The sequence below is a fragment of the Mytilus californianus genome, unplaced genomic scaffold (assembly GCF_021869535.1).
Source record: "Mytilus californianus isolate M0D057914Y unplaced genomic scaffold, xbMytCali1.0.p SCAF_2, whole genome shotgun sequence".
NCBI classification, from domain to species: domain Eukaryota; kingdom Metazoa; phylum Mollusca; class Bivalvia; order Mytilida; family Mytilidae; genus Mytilus; species Mytilus californianus.
This window is the reverse complement of record NW_026262668.1, coordinates 12106655-12131282: the sequence shown is the minus strand read 5'-3', so window position 1 is coordinate 12131282 and position 24628 is coordinate 12106655. Positions and strand designations below refer to the sequence as shown.

At 31.1% G+C, this 24628-nt stretch overlaps 2 protein-coding genes across 10 annotated transcripts in view; one reads left to right on the top strand and one right to left on the bottom strand.

The window, feature by feature from the left end:
• Window positions 1-24628, top strand: part of LOC127729221 (FK506-binding protein 15-like) — a 61804-nt gene that overhangs the window by 5070 nt on the left and 32106 nt on the right. For 8 of the 9 annotated variants that reach the window (XM_052236933.1, XM_052236942.1, XM_052236941.1 and 5 more), the window contains exons 3-15: window positions 941-1007; window positions 2130-2199; window positions 2964-3038; window positions 4025-4123; window positions 8786-8938; window positions 9782-9850; window positions 10416-10559; window positions 11483-11617; window positions 12163-12294; window positions 12904-13081; window positions 13799-13869; window positions 14464-14536; window positions 16258-16287. In XM_052236933.1, the coding sequence (XP_052092893.1) occupies window positions 941-1007; window positions 2130-2199; window positions 2964-3038; window positions 4025-4123; window positions 8786-8938; window positions 9782-9850; window positions 10416-10559; window positions 11483-11617; window positions 12163-12294; window positions 12904-13081; window positions 13799-13869; window positions 14464-14536; window positions 16258-16287 (1296 nt within the window). The remainder of the gene's footprint in view (window positions 1-940; window positions 1008-2129; window positions 2200-2963; window positions 3039-4024; window positions 4124-8785; window positions 8939-9781; window positions 9851-10415; window positions 10560-11482; window positions 11618-12162; window positions 12295-12903; window positions 13082-13798; window positions 13870-14463; window positions 14537-16257; window positions 16288-24628) is intronic. The other variant, XM_052236934.1, reaches the window with a different exon arrangement.
• LOC127729231 (uncharacterized) lies at window positions 16122-23832 on the bottom strand. Its single transcript, XM_052236964.1, has 2 exons — window positions 22812-23832; window positions 16122-19686 (listed from the first exon to the last, which is right to left on the bottom strand). The coding sequence occupies exons 1-2, from the start codon at window positions 22859-22861 to the stop codon at window positions 18234-18236; spliced, it is 1503 nt and encodes a 500-aa protein (XP_052092924.1). The 5' UTR covers window positions 22862-23832; the 3' UTR covers window positions 16122-18233.

Here is a 24628-nt window from a genome sequence, read left to right as displayed (position 1 = left end):
AGTTCATTTTTGGCGCTAAAAGATATCTATTAATTGCCAACAGCTATCCTTTTACAATCAACAGATTATTGATTTTCTGTCAAAATTGTAACATGTGACGAGTTCAAGTTAAAAATATAGTGTTTACTGATTATTGAAAAAGTCAGATAACCTGAATTAAATAAACTAAATGGAGTACGTTGAACCGTTATATTTCTTTCACAATAGCTTTTTGCCAACAATCAATTTTTTTTACTGCAAAATGCGATAATGCCAACCGCCAGCATAAATCCTATATTTAAGATGAATTTCACTTATATGGATATGATTTTTACTGTTTGAATTTTAATATGGCAAATTAAAACTTGAAACATCTTGTCCTCAATTCTTATATCAAAACAGGTTTTCATTTCAAATCAATGTGATCCCATAGGATTGATATTGATTTTCCTTATAAGTCCATTTCAGCCAGCTTGCACGTCTGATTTGGATTTTCATTTTTAAAGCTGAAACAAAAAACCTTTTGGACTCTGTAGAGGATGTTTACTAGCACTAATATAGTGAACTTTTCACCACATTATTTTTTTGATAACCCATCAATTTTCTGTGTTCTTTTATTTGCACTCTTCTTTTTAAGATCTGCTTTTTTAGGGCCAAATGTAAAATTACAGAAATGGCATATGCTGTTGAGAATTGACTACCGTATGTTGACCATGATTCACCGGTACATGTATTTACAACATATGTATATCAATTGAGACATGTGAGAAGGGGAAAATAAATAATTTCGATGCTATATTCTAAGTAATTATAAAGTTCATTAAAGATTTTTTTTAATGAATATTATTTATTATGTATGAAAATGTGACATTATAGTATAGTCAAACTGTAAAACTGTTTGTATATATTTTTTCTTATTCACTGATTTTATGTTAATACATTTATGCATTATTTGTTTCAGAGCCAGCACCACAGACTGAAGGGGCACCTGGTGTATTATTTGCATCTGCAGTAAATGCTTATAAATAGTGAGTTTAGTCATTCTTATCTGCCATAGGACATTGGCAAAAAAACATTTGGACTAATAACAAGTACTCTTTTTGCTGAATCAAATGTCCTGTTATATTTGAATGCTTTCAGAATATTATCTTTGAGAGTCCAGTAAAAAGTTGGACTGATGACAATTAAAAATATAGTTTGCAGTTTTCATGATGTCATTTTCTTATTCACTTTTATTGGGTAAAGATTGCATGAAATGCAATCAAAACCCTATGGTACTGTCTTTATATCTATATCTTCCAAGGCTTAACACTACTTTTGATATACACAAAATATAGTGCATAGATCATAACACTCTATACATCCTATCCATGAACATTTCCAGAAATTTATCAATGGAATATATGATCAGTTAATCATGTTACAAAATGATGTTATACTTGGCATGAAAATTACATAACTTGTGCAAGGTGCAGGAATCTAATATCTGTTCTAAAATATCAAAGTAATCTTTAAAATTGGAGTTATCTTCCTTTGTCCATAAGTGTAGTTGAATCAATTACAACCAATGCTTTATACAATATTAATGCAATGTTTAATTTTACTTCCCACTGATAAATTAAAGCAATCTTTATCCTTCAGTGCTTACAAGCACTTTGATTAATACATGAGCTTCAATTGGTTTATATAATCACTGTAAAGTGTACAGCAGGTAAAGTGAATAATTCTAATGTACACTTATAGTAGACACTATGAAACTCTCAAAAATCATATAAGATTACTGTCTTTAAGACATATGACACATTTTCATCCTTTGCAGTATAAAAATATATACTATAATGTAATAACGAAAATGAATAATTAAAAAACAGTTTTCATATGATACTAAAAATTTCAAATACAGTGGATTTATTTATTTTTGTGTGCACAAATTTTCTTGGATTAAGTTGAAATTATAGCATCAAATAAATTTAGAATTTCAGACATTTTCATTTTATTTATATGTTGTTTAAAAATTATCACAAGGTAAATATAATCACAGGTTTTGAACAGTTAACAAATTTACTACATTACAAGTGCAATCTGCTAACTTTAGAATTATGAATAAAAAAAAATATATTCGTTTAATTCTTTATACATTTGATTTTCAGTGTTGATGGAAAGTATGCTTCACAAGGTAAACTGGGAGCTGCTATACTGGCTAACCATACATCACTCGATGTAAGAATAAAAATCAATTTGTTTTGTTTACTGCAGCTATTATTTAAAGTAAATGTAAGAATGGAAATATTGTCTTTTGACTATTGTAACTATTTATAAAAATAGATAAAGGTGGTATGATTAGCAATGAGACAACTATCCATTAGAGTCAAATAACACAAATAGGTCACTGTATATAGTCAGCAATTATGAATAGAAGGTCCTGACATGACAAAATGTGAAACAATTCAAAAGAGAAAGCCAATGTCCTTTTTTATGGCAAAACAATAAACAATATTTGTTTAGATTTGGTGACAGTTTGTTTTTATCTGAATTTCACTTTTGGTTGAATAACATTTGTTTGTTTATCTTTTTATATAATTACACTTGGGCATGCCTGTCTTACCAAAGAGTTACTGGCCAATCTTTTCATTTCCTCTCATTCCTTCTGTCATAATTTTTTCAAAAGCTTATTTTTTTCCTAAAACTAATTAAAAAAAAATTGAGGTAAGGATTGATTCAGATAATGAGGATTATATAAATGCAATCAAAACAATATAGGTAACCTGTCTTTTTATGCTACAGTCATTCTGAAAGAAAAAAAAATGCACTCACAAAAATCTAAATAACTCAACTTGTAAACAAGATTTTTATATATTGGCAAAGTAATGCAAAGTGCGCATTTAATAATGTATTATAAATTACATTTTTAAAATTATGAAAAGTTTTGTTGAAAACAAAAGCAAATGAGTTCTGTAAATGAATTATTGTTTTCTAATTTTCAGTACAGGATTTTGTTGTATGTATCCAAGCAACAGCAGGTGACTAATGCTAAAATAACAACAGCATTCATATTTACCGTAAGTTATTAATACATTATTAGTTTAAAACCATTTTATCAACGAATTGATCAATGTTCGTCCAAGGGTATTTCAGTGTTACCTGATGCTGTTATTTTTTATTTTAAACCCTTACCTATCATAATGATGAAATCGCTGCCTTAAAATTCATTAACTAGATGATATTTGATACATTTTCTCTATGCAGGGTTACTTTTTTAAATTTCGGAGTCTGAAACAGGTTTTCTTTACTATGTATTGTTATTAACAACTCTAATGCTCACCTTTCTTGTTTTACTCAAATTTATGCAATTTGTTTGAAGATATCAACTGCTTATTTGTTGTTTTTTTTTAATACGGATCAGATTAACCTAGTTAATGTAGTGTGAAATGGTGAGTTCCAGATAGAGGTCACATTTCATTTTAGCAGGCATGACAGGCAAGGGTATTACTAAAATCCAGACACATCTAGTTTTAGCATTTGACAAGTATAAAACATGCAAATTCAATATATATCTTTTTTAATTACAGTGTTGACCACTTTGATAATTATTTGAATGAATGAAAGAACCCCTTTCACACACTAGTGAAAAAAAAAGACATCTAGAATTCCTCACATGGTGTCTAAAGATGAACAAGCTTTCAAACCATTTTTCAATCACCCTTGGCCCTTCTAGACAAACTTTGTATCAATTCAACAATAAGTTCCAAGTATAGATTGATATCAACACGAAACTCCTAAATTGACAATAGTACGAAGAAATTATTAATCAATGAAGATGTTCAATGAACATATGGCTCAGTTAAACTCATTGTGGAAGTACACAACCAGCTTCCTTTTAGAAAGACCAGCATAATAAAGGTAGAATTTTGTCAAAAAAGAAACAGAAGATTAGATTTAGACACCTTCCCTTAGATTTTTATGTATGTTTTAAAGGAACAATATCTGTAACTTTTGTGATATAAATACACTAAAAGTGTAGATAAGATAGACATTTTATTTGCAGGTACAGTCAAATAACTATGCAATTATATATGATGACAGTAGACTGACATGGTCCTTAAATTTTGATTCTGAACAAAATGTGCAACTGTTTGCTAAAAATGTAAGTACTTATAAATACTCATGAATAGAGATGAGATGTGATTTATAGAAGAATGATAATCTGTCCAGACATTCTAACCTGTAAAACATTGGTAAGGAAATATTGTAGCAGGGAAAAATAAATCTGAAATAATCTGACAAAAATTAGAGTTGTTGCTAATTTTTGCATATTATATAGCAGGGCTCACGCTAGCAGGCGACTGGGGCGAAAAAGTCGCTTTCAGGTCCGTCACTTCGCTTTGCCTGATCGTCAAAAGAGATATCTAGTTGCCCCGGTGTTCTAAATAATAGCTTGCAGTCGCTTTCGTCATTATGGTCATTGGCAATTTTCCATTTTACCAAGTCAATAAAACATCAATTTCTATACGACCGCAAAAAAAATTTTGTGGTCGTATATTGGTATGACGTTGGCGTTGTCGTCGTCGTCGTCGTCGTCGTCGTCGTCTGGCGTCGTCCGAAGACACATTGGTTTTCGCACTCTAACTTTAGTTTAAGTTAATGGATCTCTATGAAATTTTACCACAAGGTTCAATACCACAAAAGGAAGGTTGGGATTGATTTTGGGGGTTATGGTACCAACAGTAAAGGAATTAGGGACCAAAAAGGGGCCAAAAATAAGCATTTTTGTAACTTCCAGACATAACTTGTGTGTAAGTGTATGTATCTCTCTGACATTGTACCACAAGGTTCCATATCACAAAAGGAATGCTGTGATTGATTTTGGGATTAATTGCCTCAAAATTTTAGGAATTAGGGGCAAAAAACAAGCATTTTTCTAGTTTCATGACAATAACTTGTGTGTAAGTGTATGGATCTTTCTGAAATTGTACTACAAGGTTCCATATCACAAAGGGAAAGCTGGAATTGAGTTTGGGGGTAATTGCCGAAACATTTAGGAATTGGGGGCCAAAAAGGGGCCAAAAATAAGCATTTTTCTAGTTTCCAGACAATAACTTGTGTTCAAGTGTATGGATCTCTCTGAAATTGTACTGCAAGGTACCATACCACAAAGGGAAGGCTGGGATTGATGATGGGGGTAATTGCCTCAATATTTTAGGAATTAGGGGCCAAAAAGGGGCAAAAAACAAGCATTTTTCTAGTTTCAGGACAATAACTTGTGTGTAAGTGTAAGGATCTTTTTGAAATTGTACTACAAGGTTCCATATCACAAAGGGAAAGCTGGGTTTGAGTTTGGGGGTAATTGCCCTAAACGTTTAGGAATTTGGGGCCAAAAAGGGGCCAAAAAACACATTTTTCTAGTTTCCAGACAATAACTTGTGTTCAAGTGTATGGATCTGTCTGAAATTGTACTGCAAGGTACCATACCACAAAGGGAAGGCTGGGATTGAGTTTGGGGGTGATGAATCATAAGGGGGTTCAAAAAAATTGGGGGGGGGGATTTTTTTTTTTTCCTTTTTTTTTTCTTTTAAAATTTTCCATTTTAAGTTGGTTATTTCTGATTGATATTTAAAAACAAATAATAATGATATTGTAGGAGATACACACCAAACAGGATGTGTAAATTATTATATAATAAGTATTGTGCAATAGCAAGAAATTTTCAATTGCACAGTATTGCACAATAGCAAGAAATCTTCAATTGCACAGTATTGCGCAATAGCAGGAAATCTTCAATTGCACAGTATTGCGCAATAGCTAGAAATATCCAATAGCACAATATTGCGCAATAGCAAGAAATTGTCAATTGTACAGTATTGCGCAATAGCAAGAAATATTTAATTGCACAGTATTGTGCAAAAGAAGATACTTCGTATAAATTGCTTATTTCTTGACCAATTTCAATGGGGTTTTATTCTTGAATTCTTGGGGTTCTTTAATATGCTGAATCTAACCGTGTATTTAGTTTTTGGATTTTGGGCCCCGTTTTTAAATTGGTCTATATTGAGGTCCAAAGGGTCCAAAATTTAAACTTTGTTTGATTTCATCAAAAATTGAATTATTGGGGTTCTTTGATATGCCGAATCTAACCGTGTATTTAGATTCTTAATTTTTGGTTCCGTTTTCAAATTGGTCTACATTAAGGTCCAAAGGGTCCAAAATTAAACTTAGTTTGATTTTAACAAAAATTAAATTCTTAGGGTTCTTTGATATGCTGAATCTAAACATGTATTTAGATTTTTGATTATGGGCCCAGTTTTCAAGTTGGTCCAAATCGGGGTCCAAAATTAAACTTTGTTTGATTTCAACAAAAATTGAATATATGGGGTTCTTTGATATGCTGAATATAAAATGTATTTAGATTTTTTATTTTTGGGCCCCGTTATCAACTTTGTCCACATTGAGGTCAAAAGGGTCCAAAATTAAACTTTGTTTGATTTCATCAAAAATTGAATTCTTGGGGTTCTTTGATGTGCTGAATCTAACCATGTATTTAGATTTTGGATATTGGACCATAATAGGTGAATGTCCAATTTAAAATTTTTAAGTTCTTAGACCACATTCATTCTGTGTCAGAAACCTATGCTGTGTCAAATATTTAATCACAATCCAAATGCAAAGCTGTATCAAGCTTGAATGTTGTGTCCATACTTGCCCCAACTGTTCAGGGTTCGACCTCTGCGGTCATATCAAGCTGCGCCCTGCAGAGCATTTTATTCATTTATAAGTAAAGAAATTCAAAGACAGAAACGATTTATTTCTTTAGAAAAGCTTTGAAAGTCTTGACGTTACAGATTGTTCGTATGTTATTTGAAAGTAACAACTTTGATGAAGTGTTTTCTTTCACTCCCAGTAATATTGTTACTCGAGAGCGTATATCAAAACATTCTGATTTTCGGCAATATAAGTGTTTTTTCATTAGAACGTGATAAAAATTGCCTTTAGTAAATGTTTCATCCATTTATTGCATTGAAAGCGTCATATTCCTTTCCAAATCGCATGTCAAACATTGTTTATTTTCGTAATTTTTTTTTTCATCCGCCATTGAAATATTTGTACGAACCACGGATTGGAGGCGGGATTCATCGGAAGCAGATCAGCTATGACCGAAATCCGTATTCTTACGATAATAACTACAGATGCACCAATAGAACTGCTGACAGAAGAATAATGATCCCAATAGTTAAAATTTTGCATTCCACGCGCATAAAAAACTTTAGTTAGATCTCCTTGCTAAATGTTTATATTTCCATGTAAATGAGTTGTTTCAATTTATTGATTAAAGTTGCTTAACTTTGTTAAATTTATATATCTTTTTAATGAGAAACAAAGAATTTCATAAACATGATAAACAGATAGTAATTTGGTTGAATTTTAATTGATATATGATACTTTCATGATAATAAAATCAATTCGCAGAAAATTTTTTTTTAGGTAACCATTATTTCATTGACTGCTATTTTTTCCTGAAATTTGCAATCTATGTTAAGAGTGGCCCCACCATATCAAATTCTTTAAATCTAACCTATTTATTACAACATGACATGAAATGACACAAACTATCTCAAAAACACAAATTTATTTTGCTCTGATTGTCTGAAGTTAAAGCATACATCTTTAGAAGTAATGTTCAATTTGAACAAGTTCACTTATAAAATTAAGAATGGAAAGGAGGAATGTGTCAAAGCAACAACAACCCGACCAAAGAGCATAAAACAGCCCAAGGCCACAATGGGTCTTCAACACAGCAAGAAAATCCTGCACCCGGAGGTGTGCTTCAGCTGGCCCCTAAACAAAAATGTGTATAAGTTAAGAGAAAATGGATGTCTCACTGAACTCCGAAACAAATAAATGAACCAAAATTAAAAAAAACATACAAGACTAACAAAGGCCAGAGGTTCCTGACTTTGGACAGGCACAAAAATGCGGTGAGGTTAAACATGTTTTGTGAGATCTCAGCCTCCCCCTATACCTCTAGCCAATGTAGAAAAAACAAACACACAGCAATAAACACAGTCAAAATCAGTCAAAAAGAAGTCTTGAAACCAATGTTAGAATAGGTAACAGAAAAAACTAAGCAAAATGACAATGATAACATAAATTAACAAAGGACTACTAGCAATTACTGACATGCCAGCTCCAGACCTCAAGCAAACTGATATATGTTTTTGTAACAACATAATTGTGCTATGATATCAACAGCATTTAGAATAATTTTTATTTAAGTTGAAATTTATACCCAAACCAAAGCTCAATTAAATGATCTCTTTTTAAGTTCTTTTAGAGCAAGAACTAAAGTGTATGTGAAGAATTGCTAGTTTCTATAACAGATTTGACTAGAAAATATTTATTGTACTGAATCAGTTCCTCTTGCCAGGAAAACTACATATATTTCGTCCCCAAACTGAGGCCAGCATACTCTTCAATTACATTATTGTTATTCTAATAAATATTCTTCATTAAAAATCATTGTAAATAGTAAAATTGAGAATGGAAATGGGGAATGTGTCAAAGAGACAACAACCCGACCATAGAGCAGACAACAGCTGAAGGCCACCAATGGGTCTTCAATGCAGCGAGAAACTCCCGCACCCGGAGGCGTCCTTCAGCTGGCACCTAAACAAATAAGTATACTAGTTCAGTGATAATGGACGTCATACTAAACTCCAAATTATACACAGGAAACTAAAATTAAAAATGATGCAAGACAAACAAAGACATTGATCAAATTGTATCAAATTTAAATTCTCCCTTTTATTTTTAGGTTGCTCTTGCTAAAGCACTCAGTGCTGGATCTGCCTTGGAAACAGTTATATCCCAAGACTTGAATGTAGGGGAAGGTACCAGTGTAGAGACTGGTTCCTCAGTAGAGGTCAAATATACAGGCTGGTTACTTAGCAACAATACTTTTGGACAGGTGCTGAATTATTTATTTGTGTTTTTTTTATATACTGAACAGTACAGTACATCCACATTTTGATAAGTTTGTTGCTGAAAACTATTGGCATCTATCAATTTTAAGATATATAGAATCTAATTTTGACTGTTTTTATTATTATTATGAACTAGAGATTGCCTTGAAAGTGAGGTCAATATTTGTATGCATTCCAAGGCTTTTTCAATTAAAATGAATGTGAGAGAATAGGAAGAAAAAATTTATTTTTTAACATAGGTTACTTGTCATTTATGTTTCTTGTGATTGGATTTTGGATTTCTCTTCCTATTAAACCAACATATCCGATAGCACAACAAGTGTCTACACATGATAACATATGACGAACTACGAAAATACAACTAATTATTATAGCTATCACATATAGTACTTTTATTAATAATTCTTTATTTTTTTTAACACGTCTGTGTTGCTGTATGAAATCGTTAAAGTAAAAGGTTACGTATATGTTGAATATAGAATCATGATCCTTTGACCTCATTTAATTGTGAACATGTTTTGAATAGATCTAAATTACTTTTAAAGTGACATACAATATCTGAAGTTTGTTTTTATGGCTATTCCATTAAAATGGATGAGTGATGGAAGGGAATTTTTTTTAGGGGAAATAAGTTGTAGGTCATTTATGGTTGTATGTCCATTTGATGTATGCAAATTTAATCAAAGAAAGTACAGTAAGTTGGTTGTGAGTTGAATTATGAATAGCACTTTATGATTGCAGTGTTTGTTTTCAAGTTTTTCTATGTGTCCACAGACTATCATTAATTATATTAGAAAAATAAAAAGATAAGTTTTTATTTTTTACAGGAATTTGACAGCAATGCTAAGTCAGATAAAATGTTTCGTTTCCAGACAGGAAAAGGAAAAGTTATTAAGGTATAGAAGATTAATTAAAACTATATTGTGTATGGTTTCTTGTTTGGAAAAATCGAAGACAACAGATCAATATATTTGAGTCAGCTTGTTCAAAACCTTCTAACAAGACTATGCTTTGGATAGACATGTGAAAAACTGTGTGAAGATACCAAGGGAGCATTAAGATACCATAAGTCAATAACTTCAACACCATTATCAAAAGACAAGCAGACAATTAACAGTACACAAAACCTTCATCAATCAATTCACATTGTTATAATTTCCCTTGAAAATATTAACATTGTCTGCTGTCATTAAATGTAACATTGTAAAATGCTAGTATAACAGAAACAATATGAGTTATCATGAGAAAAGCATGCAATGGAGGTGATTCCTCCATAAATTTTTTAAAGTAAAATTGAGAACGGGAATGGGGAATATGTCAAAGAGACAACAACCCGACATAAGTGCAGAAAACAGTGTTTACTACATGTAATAAAAAGTCATGGAAGATTAGATTGTTGCATGATTTTCTGAAGCGCTTCTGTTGTCTTTAAGATCATTTCCACTTTATTATTTATTTCAGGGTTGGGATACAGGTGTTGTTGGTATGAAGAAAGGGACCAAGAGAATCCTGATTGTACCCCCTTCTCTTGGATATGGTAACAAAGGAGCAGGAAGTAAAATACCTCCAAATTCTACACTTATATTTGAAATCACCGTTATCAGAGTATGTTTTTAAAATATTATTTGTTGACCCATGCTATAAAGTTGCCATTGTTATGTTTTTTACCCTTTTTTTGTCATATTTGTTTTGCCACATGCATAGCAGCTTCATCATACCCAACACAAGACACTTTGTGAAGGTATAATGTGCTTGACCTGGAGCACAATTTTTTGGGGGAAGGGGATTTGTAAAAATAATCATATTAATTATTGTTGCCAGGATAGCTCCTTCATTTTTTATCAGGTACTCTTCCAATTTGAATGAAAATTCCCTCTTATCAAAACCTTAAATGAGTTTGATAATCATAAAAATCTTACATTGGGATGATTTATTCAGAAGGGGGATTTCTTAAAATATTCCATACAGCCTAGGCCTTAATTTTTAATCAGATCCTCTTCAAATTTATATGGAGGTTTCTGCTCATCAAATCCTTTAATTAATTCAATAATAATTAAAAAAAAATAAATGGTGGACCATTTTTGGGGAAGAGGGCTTTTAAAAATATATCACTTAATTTTCAAATAAAGATTCATACCTTTAAGTAAACAGAAAAAATACATGTTCCTGCCGGTCACTATAAGCTCTTCTCCTTTATTTAGGGGCATGAGAGCCTGCTCACTAAAGGTTCTTTCTTTTTTTATGTTTTGAGTTTATAACAAGTGTTGGTATTTTTTGGTGGGTTGTTAAGGTTTTTTTTTTTTCAACAGCTTTTTATGAGTTCCATGATATATGCAGTACCAGTTGTTCAGAATTTATCCTTATTTAGCAACATTAAATATGCTATAAAAATAGAATGAATAAGCAAAAAAGTTCAAAAGTGAAAGACAATCTTCCAGACGAAAAACAAATATGCATTATACTTGATAATATACAATTAAGTTTTTTTTTTAACATTTATTAATTATCATTTTAATTATAATTGTTAGATTAAAGGAGCTAAAGGGGCATCACCTAGCCCTTCTCCTATCCCAGATTCTACACCTAGTCCTGTCAATGATCAGGAGGAGCATACTGTTAAAGAAAGAACAAAGTCCATCTCTGATCAGTTGTCAACTACAGCGGTTAGTATATATAATAGCAATAGGTGAATTACAGTAAGATTTGAAAGCAGAGACAGTTGTTAAGAATTTTAAAAAATCAGGGAAACTTGCAGTTAATATTTGATGTTTTCTCCTATTTGGTAAGATAAGAAAAATTCTTATTTTTACATATTGAAAATAAAATAGATTATTCGATGCCAGTATATCTTGACAGTACAGATATAAGATAAACCATCAACTGTGTTAAAACCCTTAACACTGTGACACAGTACTAGTAGCTTGTTTACACCATTAGGAATCTAGTGGCACTTATATACTATTGCGATTTATTGAAAAGTATTTTTCAACAACAGTTTGAAATAATCACTTTGTTGTTGGCTCTTGGCAATAAAATTGTATGCAGGTTATTTCTTAATTGACATACATATTACAGATATTTTATATATTGGCATACATTTTGCAGATTATTTTGTATTTCTTAATTGGATTACATTTTACGATTAATTTGGCCTCTAAATAATAAATACGTTTAATTCTTACATTTTTTTCTTGTAATAACCCTTTAGACTGGTAAATCTGGGAAAGCAAGACTTATATCTAAGATGGCAAAGATGGGTCAACCAATTCTACCAATGATGGGTGGTGCCACACCCGTTGAAATTGAGGATGATAGTGGAGAGGAGGAGGAAGGCTCTATTGTAAGTACAACTTACAATTACGATGTCGCTGTAGATGCCTAGAAGAAATGAGGTCTTTATAAAATTAATCAAATTTATTTTACAATACTATTGAGTTGGTGAAGTACAATTTAACTTCCTGGTATCTTCTACCCCCCCCCCCCCCACACACTCACAAACACACACAGATAAATACTAACCGGTTGATTTATAATTGATGTTTTAATATCCAGCTGCAAATATTATAGACCTGCATTCTACATAAATATTACAGTTTTAAATAATCACATTTAAGATATTGTGTTGTTCGGGAATGAAAAGAACTCAATGATCATATTATATTTAAAAACATTTTGTAAACCAAGTATGAATTACAAATGTTAAAACCCATTAACCAATAACTTGTATCAGAAGCCATATAAAAATAAGGAAATGTGGTATGATTGCCAATGAGGCAGCTTTCCACTAGACTTCAAATGTTGTGGATATTAGCAATTATAGGTCACAGATAGAATGAATTTTTATATTCACAAATGAAATACTTCCACAGGAAGACAGTTACAAAACCAGAGTCAAGTAATAAGGTCTGATTTTTTTTAAGTTGAAAAAGGAACTAAATATTTATTTCAGGAACCTCAATCACCACAGCCCATAGCAGAAAGTCCACCACAACACCATTCCACCAAACCAAAGTTTACAAAACCAAAACCTGTCCACCCTCATCCAACACAGCCCATGGTACAGACGATACCGCAACAATATATACAACAACAGCAACCAGGGATGTCCCAACCGGCATTTGTTCAGAGTAAGTGGAAATAATTAGTCCTTTTATAAAACCTTTTAGTTCTGACAGTAGTAATGTAGGAAAAACTCATTGGAAAATACTACTGATTTTGACTTGTTCTTTTTTTTTGTCAATTATGGTGAATTGAAAAGGAAATTATTTCAAATTGTGCTATTTTTATTTTATTTTCCATTTCCTCCTCAGAACTTACTGGTTAGTTATCCAAAGTGTAGTTATTGTGATGATTGTTTTGTTTGAATTATTGATCCATCCAAAAAGTGATTTTGTAAACCAACTGTCTACATACCTCAAATTGTGGAGAGGATTTTTATATGCTTGTCAAAGACTGAACATTTTATGGTTTACTTTTGTTTCTCTGTCGATTTGGCCATCCCCATGTCATACAAAAACTAGAAAATGTTTCCAAAAAATTCCTGGAAACTGTTATGAACTTTTTGAATTGGTGTAAGAAAGCTAACGTTCAATTTTGTCTTTCCAGAATTATGAAACTTTTACTGTCAGATTTATGGAAATTTATTTCATGTTAATCACTAACTTAAGTATGCTTGGATCAATTTACTAAAAGCTGTTTTGGAATGAGTAAAAGTAAGCTCCCTTTTACTTTTTTTGTATGTTCTGATCTGTCAGATTTTTCAATTTCTCATTCCAAAGTTTATATTAGACTTTAACAAATCTGTGTTTTATATTTCTCTTTGATGATTTATAATTTAATCTTAGATTTACCAGTAGCCCAACAGTTGGCAGTATATCAGCCCCAACAACAAGGATTTGCACAGCCTCAAATGCAGGTCAGTTGATAATATCAAAAAATAATAATAAAGTCATTCTTATATTCATTGTTGAATTATATTTATTTTAGATACAGAAGTGATTTTCCTTCCGTTGTCTAAGAATTGCTTATTTAAAAGAAACAATGAAGCAACATGATTGGTCAAATGTGTACACAATGATTATATTATTATCTTGTGGATATATTTACCCATATATGGAAAGTCAATCAATGATGTTTTATATGTAAAATCATAAATGCATTAGATGGGGGAGTGAGGCGCAAACAGAAATTCGCAGAAAGAGTCATTTCATTATGTTTACCTGAACACTGTGAATTGCACAGTAAATAGTGTATTAATCTAGAAAGTCTGCTTTTCTATGCCTATAAAGAGTGAATTTCTCAAGATTTTTTTTTTCATAGCTTGAAACAAGATTAATCTTTTGTTATTGCCAAATAAGGTTGCATTAAACACATGAAGCAAAAAATAAATCATCCAAATATAGATTTGCAAAAAATGATCAAATTTTTTTATTAGAATTAGCTGTTATTAAACAATGAAAGCATGTTATATATGTCAGTTATATGATTCTGATTATCTTGTGTTTTACAGCCACAGACAACAATGGGTCAGTTCCCAGCTGGTCAACCACCGATATATAACCCTCAATATCAACAACAACCAGGTATTACTGTTAATAGATTATCTTTCTTTAACATTCAAAGTACTAGCTGTCAATAAATCCAATATCTAACATAGGTAATACTCATTTGATGATCTTAACATTCAAAGTACTAACTGTCAATAAATCCAATATCTAACATGGATAATAGTCACTTGATGATCTTAACATTCAAAGTACTAACTGTCAATAAATCCAATATCTAACATGGATACTAGTCACTTGATGATCTTAACATTCAAAGTACTAACTGTCAATAAATCCAATATCTAACATGGATACTAGTCACTTGATGATCTTAACATTCAAAGTACTAACTATCAATAAATCCAATATCTAACATGGATACTAGTCACTTGATGATCTTAACATTCAAAGTACTAACTGTCAATAAATCCAATATCTAACATGGATACTAGTCACTTGATGATCTTAACATTCAAAGTACTAACTGTCAATAAATCCAATATCTAACATGGATACTAGTCACTTGATGATCTTAACATTCAAAGTACTAACTGTCAATAAATCCAATATCTAACATGGATACTAGTCATTTGATGATCTTAACATTCAAAGTACTAACTGTCAATAAATCCAATATCTAACATGGATAATAGTCACTTGATGATCTTAACATTCAAAGTACTAACTGTCAATAAATCCAATATCTAACATGGATAATAGTCACTTGATGATCTTAACATTCAAAGTACTAACTGTCAATAAATCCAATATCTAACATGGATACTAGTCACTTGATGATCTTAACATTCAAAGTACTAACTGTCAATAAATCCAATATCTAACATGGATACTAGTCACTTGATGATCTTAACATTCAAAGTACTAACTATCAATAAATCCAATATCTAACATGGATACTAGTCACTTGATGATCTTAACATTCAAAGTACTAACTGTCAATAAATCCAATATCTAACATGGATACTAGTCACTTGATGATCTTAACATTCAAAGTACTAACTGTCAATAAATCCAATATCTAACATGGATACTAGTCACTTGATGATCTTAACATTCAAAGTACTAACTGTCAATAAATCCAATATCTAACTACTCTCATCAATCATTTTGCATCAAAGCTTAAAAATTTTTGGTACATGGAATATTAGATTCATAGTTATCGATATATCTTGATGCAATTAAAAAAATTTATGTATTGGATATCAAATTTTATGGTTTTAGTGAATTGGAATTGGGTACTCAACGAAAGCAAATGATTTTATTTGTTAACACTTTGTTAATTACAAATCAATTGAAACTTTGCATTTTCCTTGTTCTAAGTTTGATTTTTTTGTTATCACTTTGTTAATTACAAATCAATTGAAACTTTACATTTTCCTTGTTCTAAGTTTGATTTTTTTGTTATCACTTTGTTAATTACAAATCAATAGAAACTTTACATTTTCCTTGTTCTAAGTTTGATTTTTTTTTTTGTTATCAACAGTAAGTACATGTACCAATCAAAGAATGATATCGCATTTAACTTTGTTGATACAATGTACAAGAAAACAAACACAAAGTAAAAGATCTTTTAATATATCTTAAATTGAAAGTCACTGTACATAGTTTTGTAACAAGCTTAAGGTATGGTAAGTAAATTTTTATACAGAAAATTTGTAATTCATCTGTTTTATAATTCAGTGTAACAGTATGATGTATTTGTACATAGTAAATGAATTTTATCTAACAATTTATAGAACAATTACATACACAGTCAGCTGACAAAAGTAGGTCATTTATCTCTCACTCAGCCTTTTCTGTATTTAGAATATTAACCAAGGCCAATATTGCTGCTGAGATTTCATATTGCACTGTAAACATTTACCTTTAGTTATTGTAAAACACATTCCTTTGCATAATGATTAGATAGTGTTAAATGCTTAAAAAAAGAAAATAATTAATTGTGTATTTGTATTAAAAGTTGTAGCCAAACACTAACAATTCCTAGAATAAAAAAGTTAAAAGTTAGTAATGAAAATAGATAAAATATATGTGTATATATACATGTATGCACATGTTATCAATGCATTAAAGCTCTGTTGCAACAGCTGATAAACATTTATACCAACAAAAGTTTTTAAAGCTATTATCATCTTTTGTGTAGAGTATGAAGAGTTATCTTTCTTGAATATTTACCCCACAAAACATTTACTGCCTGTTGTAGCAAAACAATACCATTCCAATATGAAACCCTTAAATTTAGCAATGTAAATAGATTAAAATATGTGTACATGTGATTATTTAGAGCTCAGTTGCAAAGCTTATAACCAGGGCTTCCAAAATTATTTTTAGCCAGCCGGACATTTTATATATTATCCCGATTTTAATCCCTTAAGACTAAATAAATAAAAGGCAATTATGGTAATCAGTTGCCGAGTTGGCCATCCGAATGATTGACATTAAAAAAAAAACGATATTAAACTTTCTTTGATTCAAATTCGAAGTTCTGACATAAACTGTTAAATTGGCAGTGCATCATTCGAAGTGTGCAACATCAGCGTACTTATATCTGCTTAGACTCTTTATTTGTGCAAAATAACGTTGTCAAAAACTTTACTTTCGTTTTTAAATCTAAACCGGATGTTATCTTGACAATGGTAAAACATGGACCAGAGACGGATACGTAAATTCCGTGTACGTTTACAAAGCATGAATGAGTGTAAGTAGCTCTTTCTACGTTATTTCTTCAAGAAAATATTCGAAATAAACGTGAGATAAAGGTATCAATGACAATTTAAGCATTTTTTGAAGGAATTAGGATTCACAATTCAATTTCACACCTGTGCACATGCGCACACGTGTACTAGTTCAAACAGAGACATGTCTCTGGTTCAAACAACGTGGTTATTATGATTTTTCATTTTCTCCTTTTTAATTTTTTCATCAAATCATATTTGTTAACGTATTTCTGATCAATTTAAATCTTTTTAACTAAATTAATTAGATGCAAACCGCTGAAATGTAAGAAAATAACTTTGAATAGACCGATCAATGTCCGGTTCAAAATAGTTTACCTGTCACCTGAACAGGTAAATTTCAGCTGTTCGACAACTAATTAGCCTTGATTAAATGAGAAGGTATTAAAGTAGGGGTTGTTTTGATAGTACTTAATGATCATGTCACTTTTATGACCGGAAATGTGTGGCTGTTAAAGGCAAAAGGTTGGGTCAAAAAAATCGCGAAATTATTTTTAAAATGACCGTCTCTTAAGCCTTGAAAACTAAAAAGTAGATGTCCGTTTCATGCTTTGCCCAGCCGGACTTTTACCGGACATTATACAAATGTCCGGAATATATGACCGTTTTGGAAGCCTTGCTTATAACCCATTTACCAATGTAGGTCAGCAATTATGAATGTGATTTCTTAGTTCTATCATAATTCCACATTCTTTACATAAAAAAACAATAAATCTAAGTACCAATAATTTGTTAATAAAAGATGTATGCATAAGTCTGCTAATGAAACAATAATTCTCATATGAACTGTTTTATCAAATGTGAGCAATCCTTTAAAACCCTATACAAAAAATTATAACATAATTATCCCTTAATACAAGACAAAAAACGATATATTCCATGTACAATGTACTAGGGACATGGAATCTTAGTTGAAGGAATTTCAATGATATAACACACGGATGATGATGATAAGAAAAGAAAAAAATGTAATTTATTCAAATGCAATTAACCCCAATAGAAGAATCTTTATGTGGAGCCAAACTTCCTGTACTTTCACAGAATGCAAATCCTGTTTTCCATACAGAGGTTATATCAATCAAGTCTGTCTTTTGGTGATAAAATCTTGGATTTGTTGCTGATTCCCACACCAAATGATTTGTTCCCGAGACATTGAAGTAACTTCTGTAATAATGTATAACAGGATGATAGTAACCTCCATTGATCCGATGGCTGATGTCAGATACAGCCTGTATGGTCATGTTATGACAGCCGTCTTGATCTCGAAAACGTATATTATAATGGATATCACCAAAAGCAAGTTGTGGAATTTTCTCTGGAATCAATATAAACTGGATAATCACAGAATTTGTTGATTCTTTTCTCAGAAAATTTTCACAGTCGTTAGGTCCTTTTAAAAGAGTTTTGTTTTTAGAATTAAAGTGAAAGCATTCTCTTGCTTCTAAAATTGATTGGTTTGTCAGTCCAGAATGCCATAGTACAAATTTAGTTTTTGTAGAACTATCATAGGAAAGCTTGACCGTATCACTGTTTCGCTCCTTTATGTCGTAAATAGAAGTTAATCTTATCCAGTTTATGTTAGAATTGTCAGTTGTGTTGTCAAATTCTAAAATGGGTAAATTGAGATATATGCTGACATTGTTGAAAAACTTTTCACTGTCATATTTTCCGTGATACAGTCCTTTCGGGGTTCCAAACTTAATATATCCATTGGGTGTGTGTTCAAATAATGTCAAGAAACATAAGGTAATTGATGAGAAGAAGAGAAGGAGTAGACCAAGAATAATGAGGACTCTATAGGTCAAATGTCTAAGTCCAGTTTTAGGTGGTTTATCTTCTGTCTCATCGTCTTGTTGACGATCAACAAATCTAACTAATGCCATTAAAACACGTGCTAGACTTCCAAGAATGATAACTACAGCTTTTACAACTTGATAATAACTAATTGCATACTCTCGACACAAAGCAATAAAAATATTTATAAATATTTGTGGTACATCTTCTATCCAGATTGTACACAAAGAGGCTAATTCAGGGTCTATTATTGGTTGGTGATAGAAAATCTCCAGCCAAACATTGACAATTTCTACTGAAAATGTTATTGTTCCTAAAACTGAAAAACAAAGTAGTGCATAAATAATTCTAGTTTCAGGAGGACCAAAAACTAGGCCTCTTTTGATTTTAATGACATCACAGAAAAGTGACCAATCAGAAAACACATCTGCCACATCAAAAAGCAAAACTAAACTGAAGAGAATAATCTGAAACCAAAGTTTGTTTCTGTTAGTTTTTGTACATGCACAGCATCCAACAGCAGTTTTAATTCTGTGATATGATGTGCCTTCCATACTTGGGTCATCTTTTATTGTCCTTGGACCAAGTTCAATACTGTCATCTGCAGCTTTGTTGATTGCTCCAGTTGATTGTTCTCTACAAAATAAAGATGATTTTTTTATTATCATGTGAATAAAAAGAAATGTAGAGCATACCTGGGACTATTATACTAATGACATTAGAATCTTGTAGGGTTTTCCTTATGATATGATCTAATTACCGGACTCAACGAGATTTTACGAGACTGGTGATGATTTGGAGTGAAAGATGTGTAAATTTACGGAATAATTTTAAACGATCATCAAAAACATAATAATTTGTTAATTAGAATGACACATAAAAGAACGATTTTCAGGTTGTGAAGTGATTTAAAGCGTTTTGAAATGATCACAGATTTATTGCCACTGTTTTTATTTATTATCCCTTTGCATTTAGGCACAATTCTGTAAGGAAATAAATCTTTAGATAATTAAAATATAGCAACAAAGTTAAGATTTATTGTTTTTAGCTCACCTGGTGAGCTTTTCTTATCACTTGGCGTCCATTGTCTGTCATTGTCATCTGTTAACTTTTTACAAAAATATTCTCCTCTGAAACTACTGGGCCAAATTTAACCAAACTTGGTCAAAAATAGAACATGTAAAATGCAAGTTCTGTCTATTATTTTGAAAACTGTTATAAATAGAGAAATTCTAACACGTTCAAAATTGTTCAGAATGTTGAGCTCTACCAATTGTTCATTGACATCAAAACTGTCAGGAGACTTCTTATTGGAGTTATTGCCCTTAAATGACAAATGTTACCACTTTTTTTCATTTTTGCCTTTTATCTTGAAAACTAAAGTAGATGCAGAGAAACTTTAAGTTGCAAAAATGACCAGCAAGACAAGATCTACAAATAAGTATGCATGGTTGAAATCGTCAGTCGACTGCTTACAAGATCTACATTAAAGACCATATGGAGGAAATTTTCCTACAACTCCTTATTGGAGTTATTGCCCTTTAATGATGATTTTTACAATTTTCCTTATATGATAAAAATTATCATAAATTAATAGAAACTTTAAATAACAAAAATGATCAGCAAGGCAAGATCTACAAACAAGTCGGGGCATTAAGTTTTACCCTTGTCAGTCTGTATGTACGTAGTCCAAAAATTGGTTTCCGGTCTCTAACTTGAGTTTGCCTCAACCAAATGTTATAAAACCTATACACAATGCTAATTACCACCAAATACAGATCAAGGTTGAATTTTGGTGACGTCACTTTAACCGTTCTAGAGTTATGCCCCTTTATAAATGGAAAAATTGCAATTTTTTTTTTAGTTTCCGTTCTCTAACTTAAGTTTGCCTCAACCAACTGTTATGAAACTTATACACAATGCTTATTACCACCAAATACAGATCAAGGTTGAATTTTGGTAGGGTCCCTCTAACTGTTCTAGAGTTATGCCCTTTATAAATGGAAAAATTACAAAATTTTTCGTTTCCGTTCTGTAACTTAAGTTTGCCTCAACCAAATGTTATAAAACCTATACACAATGCTAATTACTACCAAATACAGATCAAGGTTGAATTTTGGTAGTATCACTCTAACTGTTCTAGAGTTATGCCCCTTTATAAATGGAAAAATTACAAAATTTTTAGTTTCAGTTCTCTAACTTAAGTTTGCCTCAACCAAATGTTATGAAACTTATACACAATGCTTATTGCCACAAAACACAGATCAAGATTGAATTTTGGTAGCGTCACTCTGACTGTTCTAGGGTTATGCCCCTTTATAAACGTAAAAACTGCAAAATTTTTCGTTTCCGTTCTGTAACTTAAGTTTGCCCCAACCGAACATTATGAAACCTATACACAATGCTTATTACCTTAAAACTCAGATCAATTACAAATTTGAGTAGCGTCACTTTTATCGTTCTTAAGTTATGTCCCTTTATAATGTTGTATGCAAGCAGGGGCATCATCTGTGTCCATGGGGACACATTCTCCATTTATTTTTACCTTCTTTTGTGTTTTGAGCAAAAACTAAAGACGATAGAGAGAAACTAAACAGACAAAATGATCAGCAATACAAGATCAATAATAAAGAATTTTTTGTCATGAACTTGATTCTTGTCTACAATGTTGGAGAGAGTCCATAGTTGATTATGCACATATACCTAGGTGAGCGACACAGGCTCTGTAGAGTCTCTAGTTAATTTTTTTTTTTTTATTGTATGTCTCAGTTGATAATAGGAAAATATAAAAGAAAGAAAAAAAAAGAAAATGATAAATGCAATTGCTGCTTTCTCTAATAAAATAATTTTTAGTGTCTGTCTTATGGTTTATTTTATTACTTTGGAATAAATTAGATTCTTTTTTTACATTATTCAGACAAAGAAAAAATATTCTTTGCTGTACATGCAAAATCAAAGAGAAAATATTGTATCAGACAAAATAAAAGACAATTCATTCAGTGCTAAAAAATAAAATAAGAGACAGGTACCTTTGATAGGTAATCAAATGTATAATAATTATGATAATAATTTTCTACTAAGAAAACAATTTGTAATCAACACAAATAATATTTAATGAAATTATTTATTTTGAAAATATAAAGCATACACCCATGTTTGAGCACTTTTTAGATGAAAGTTCGTTTTTTATTGTTTCATAGTAAGAAAATAGAACAAAAAGGAAAGGAAGTTATAATTGCAGTTTTCTCTTTTAAAAACAACTTTAGTTTCTGTATATTTGTTCATTTATATTTTTTTGAATTAATTAAATATTTTTACATTATTGTTATGAAATACAAGAAAATTTTTATTCATTATTTTAAAACTGTTTCGAATTGGTAATTGAAGGGCCTTAAATATAATTATCGTCAATTAAAGCAAGTATGTATAAGTAATGTGACACATCTTCGTTTCTGTGTCATATTGGTAATTAGAACTGACACGACAAGGTAGTCGGTACAATGGTCTAGTGCCAAGTCCCATCAATATATTATGTCCCAGAGTATACATACAACCCAATCAAATCTAACAATCAAAAGATCAGATTTGTTGAAAAAAGTAATCCTATGTCAGCTCATCAGATTTGATAGAATGTATCTATTTTGTTTATTGATTGACCGTTCAATCTAAATAAGATAGAGTGGTAATGCTGCATCAAAATGGGGAAAAACACAATGTATTTGTCAAAATATCCCTGAAAGAAAATTTTAAGTTGATATTACCTTAGGATGTTATCAGTTGACCCTAATAGATATCTTCCCTCACCAGCCATCTTAGATTAGGTTTCAATGTAAGCTATTGAAAATTATAAACTGCTTCAGATTGTTGTGCTATTTTCCAATTCATATCAATGTAATGATTCCAAGCTTGCATTCCAGAACATCTTGTTACTTTCCTTATGTTCAAAATGTCCAATTTTTGCCTTTTTCCTAGTTCATAAAAGCGCTCAGTTCTAAATCTTGATAATCCTTTAGATTTCCTAACTACCAATTAGTTCATAAAGCACTCAGTACCAAAGCTTGATAATCCTTTAGATTTCCTAACTACCAATTAGTTCATAAAGCACTCAGTACCAAGGCTTGATAATCCTTTAGATTTCCTAACTCCCGATTAATTCATAAAGCATTCAGTACCAAAGCTTGATAATCCTTTAGATTTCCTAACTCCCGATTAATTCATAAAGCAATCAGTACCAAGGCTTGATAATCCTTTAGATTTCCTAACTCCCGATTAATTCATAAAGCACTCAGTACCAAAGCTTGATAATCCTTTAGATTTTCTAACTCCCGATTAGTTCATGAGGCACTCAGTACCAAAGCTTGATAATCCTTTAGATTTCCTAACTCCCAATTAGTTCATAAAGCAGTCAGTACCAAAGCTTGATAATCCTTTAGATTTCGTAACTCCCAATTAGTTCATCAGTTTATTTTAAACACTCTTTCTCTTAAAGAGGGTTGTTTTATGCAATAGCTGCATTCTTTCCAGTCAAAATCAAAGAGATTTGTATCACATTGTAACAGACTGTGTAATAACTGTAATAGATTTATATTTCATAGTCATCAGAATATTTACAAAAGATTATAATGTGTTCAGGTGCAGAGGAAAGTTTTAACAATGTTATTTATGTTATAAATAATAAGACTTGCTGTTGGCCACGAGAGACCATATGTTGCTTTGTAAAAAAATGTCAGGTGTGAATATGATTAGGATTAGATCTGACTTAAACATTGATTTTTAATAACATAGTTTATGGGGTAAAGAACAAATAGCTAAATAATTGATAATTTGCTGGTATAGGTAGTCCTCAAAAGGGAAGATGATCAACTTGGACCATATATTAATTTTGGTAATTTAGGGCTGTATATTATCGTCAATAAAAGCGAGTACGTATAAGTAATTTGACACATCTCCGTTTCCTTGTCATATCAGTAATTAGAACTGACCCGACAAGGTAGTTGGTACGATTGTCTAGTGTCTAGTCCTGTAAATATATTATGTCCCAGAGTATACATACAACAAGAAATGACACGGATACAGAGATGTGTCAAATTACTTATACATACTCGCTTTTATTGACGATAATATACAACCCTAAATTACCAAAATATTATGTGGTCCAAGTTGATCATCTTCCCTTTTGAGGACTACCTAGACCAGCAATTTATCAATTATTTAGCTATTTGTTATTTATTTTTATCACCTTTCAGTGTTGTTGATTCCCCATAAACTATGTTATTAAAAATCTATGTTTATTCTCATACCACATCTTCTTATTTATACAAAATGTTTGAACTGAAATTTAGAATAGTTCTTTTAGTAAAGCCAATATATATAAAGCTTTACATTTCCCGATGCACAGTGTAAAATAATCAACGAGTTCACTTTCTGGATATGATGTTACCAAATGCCTCTTATTTATGAATTAAATTAAAAAATTTAAAAAAATATAAATTTCTATATAAATATTGCTGGTAACTTAGAAATACAAATATATAAGGCTATTAAACAACTTACTAGTATTTTTTTACAAATGGTCTCT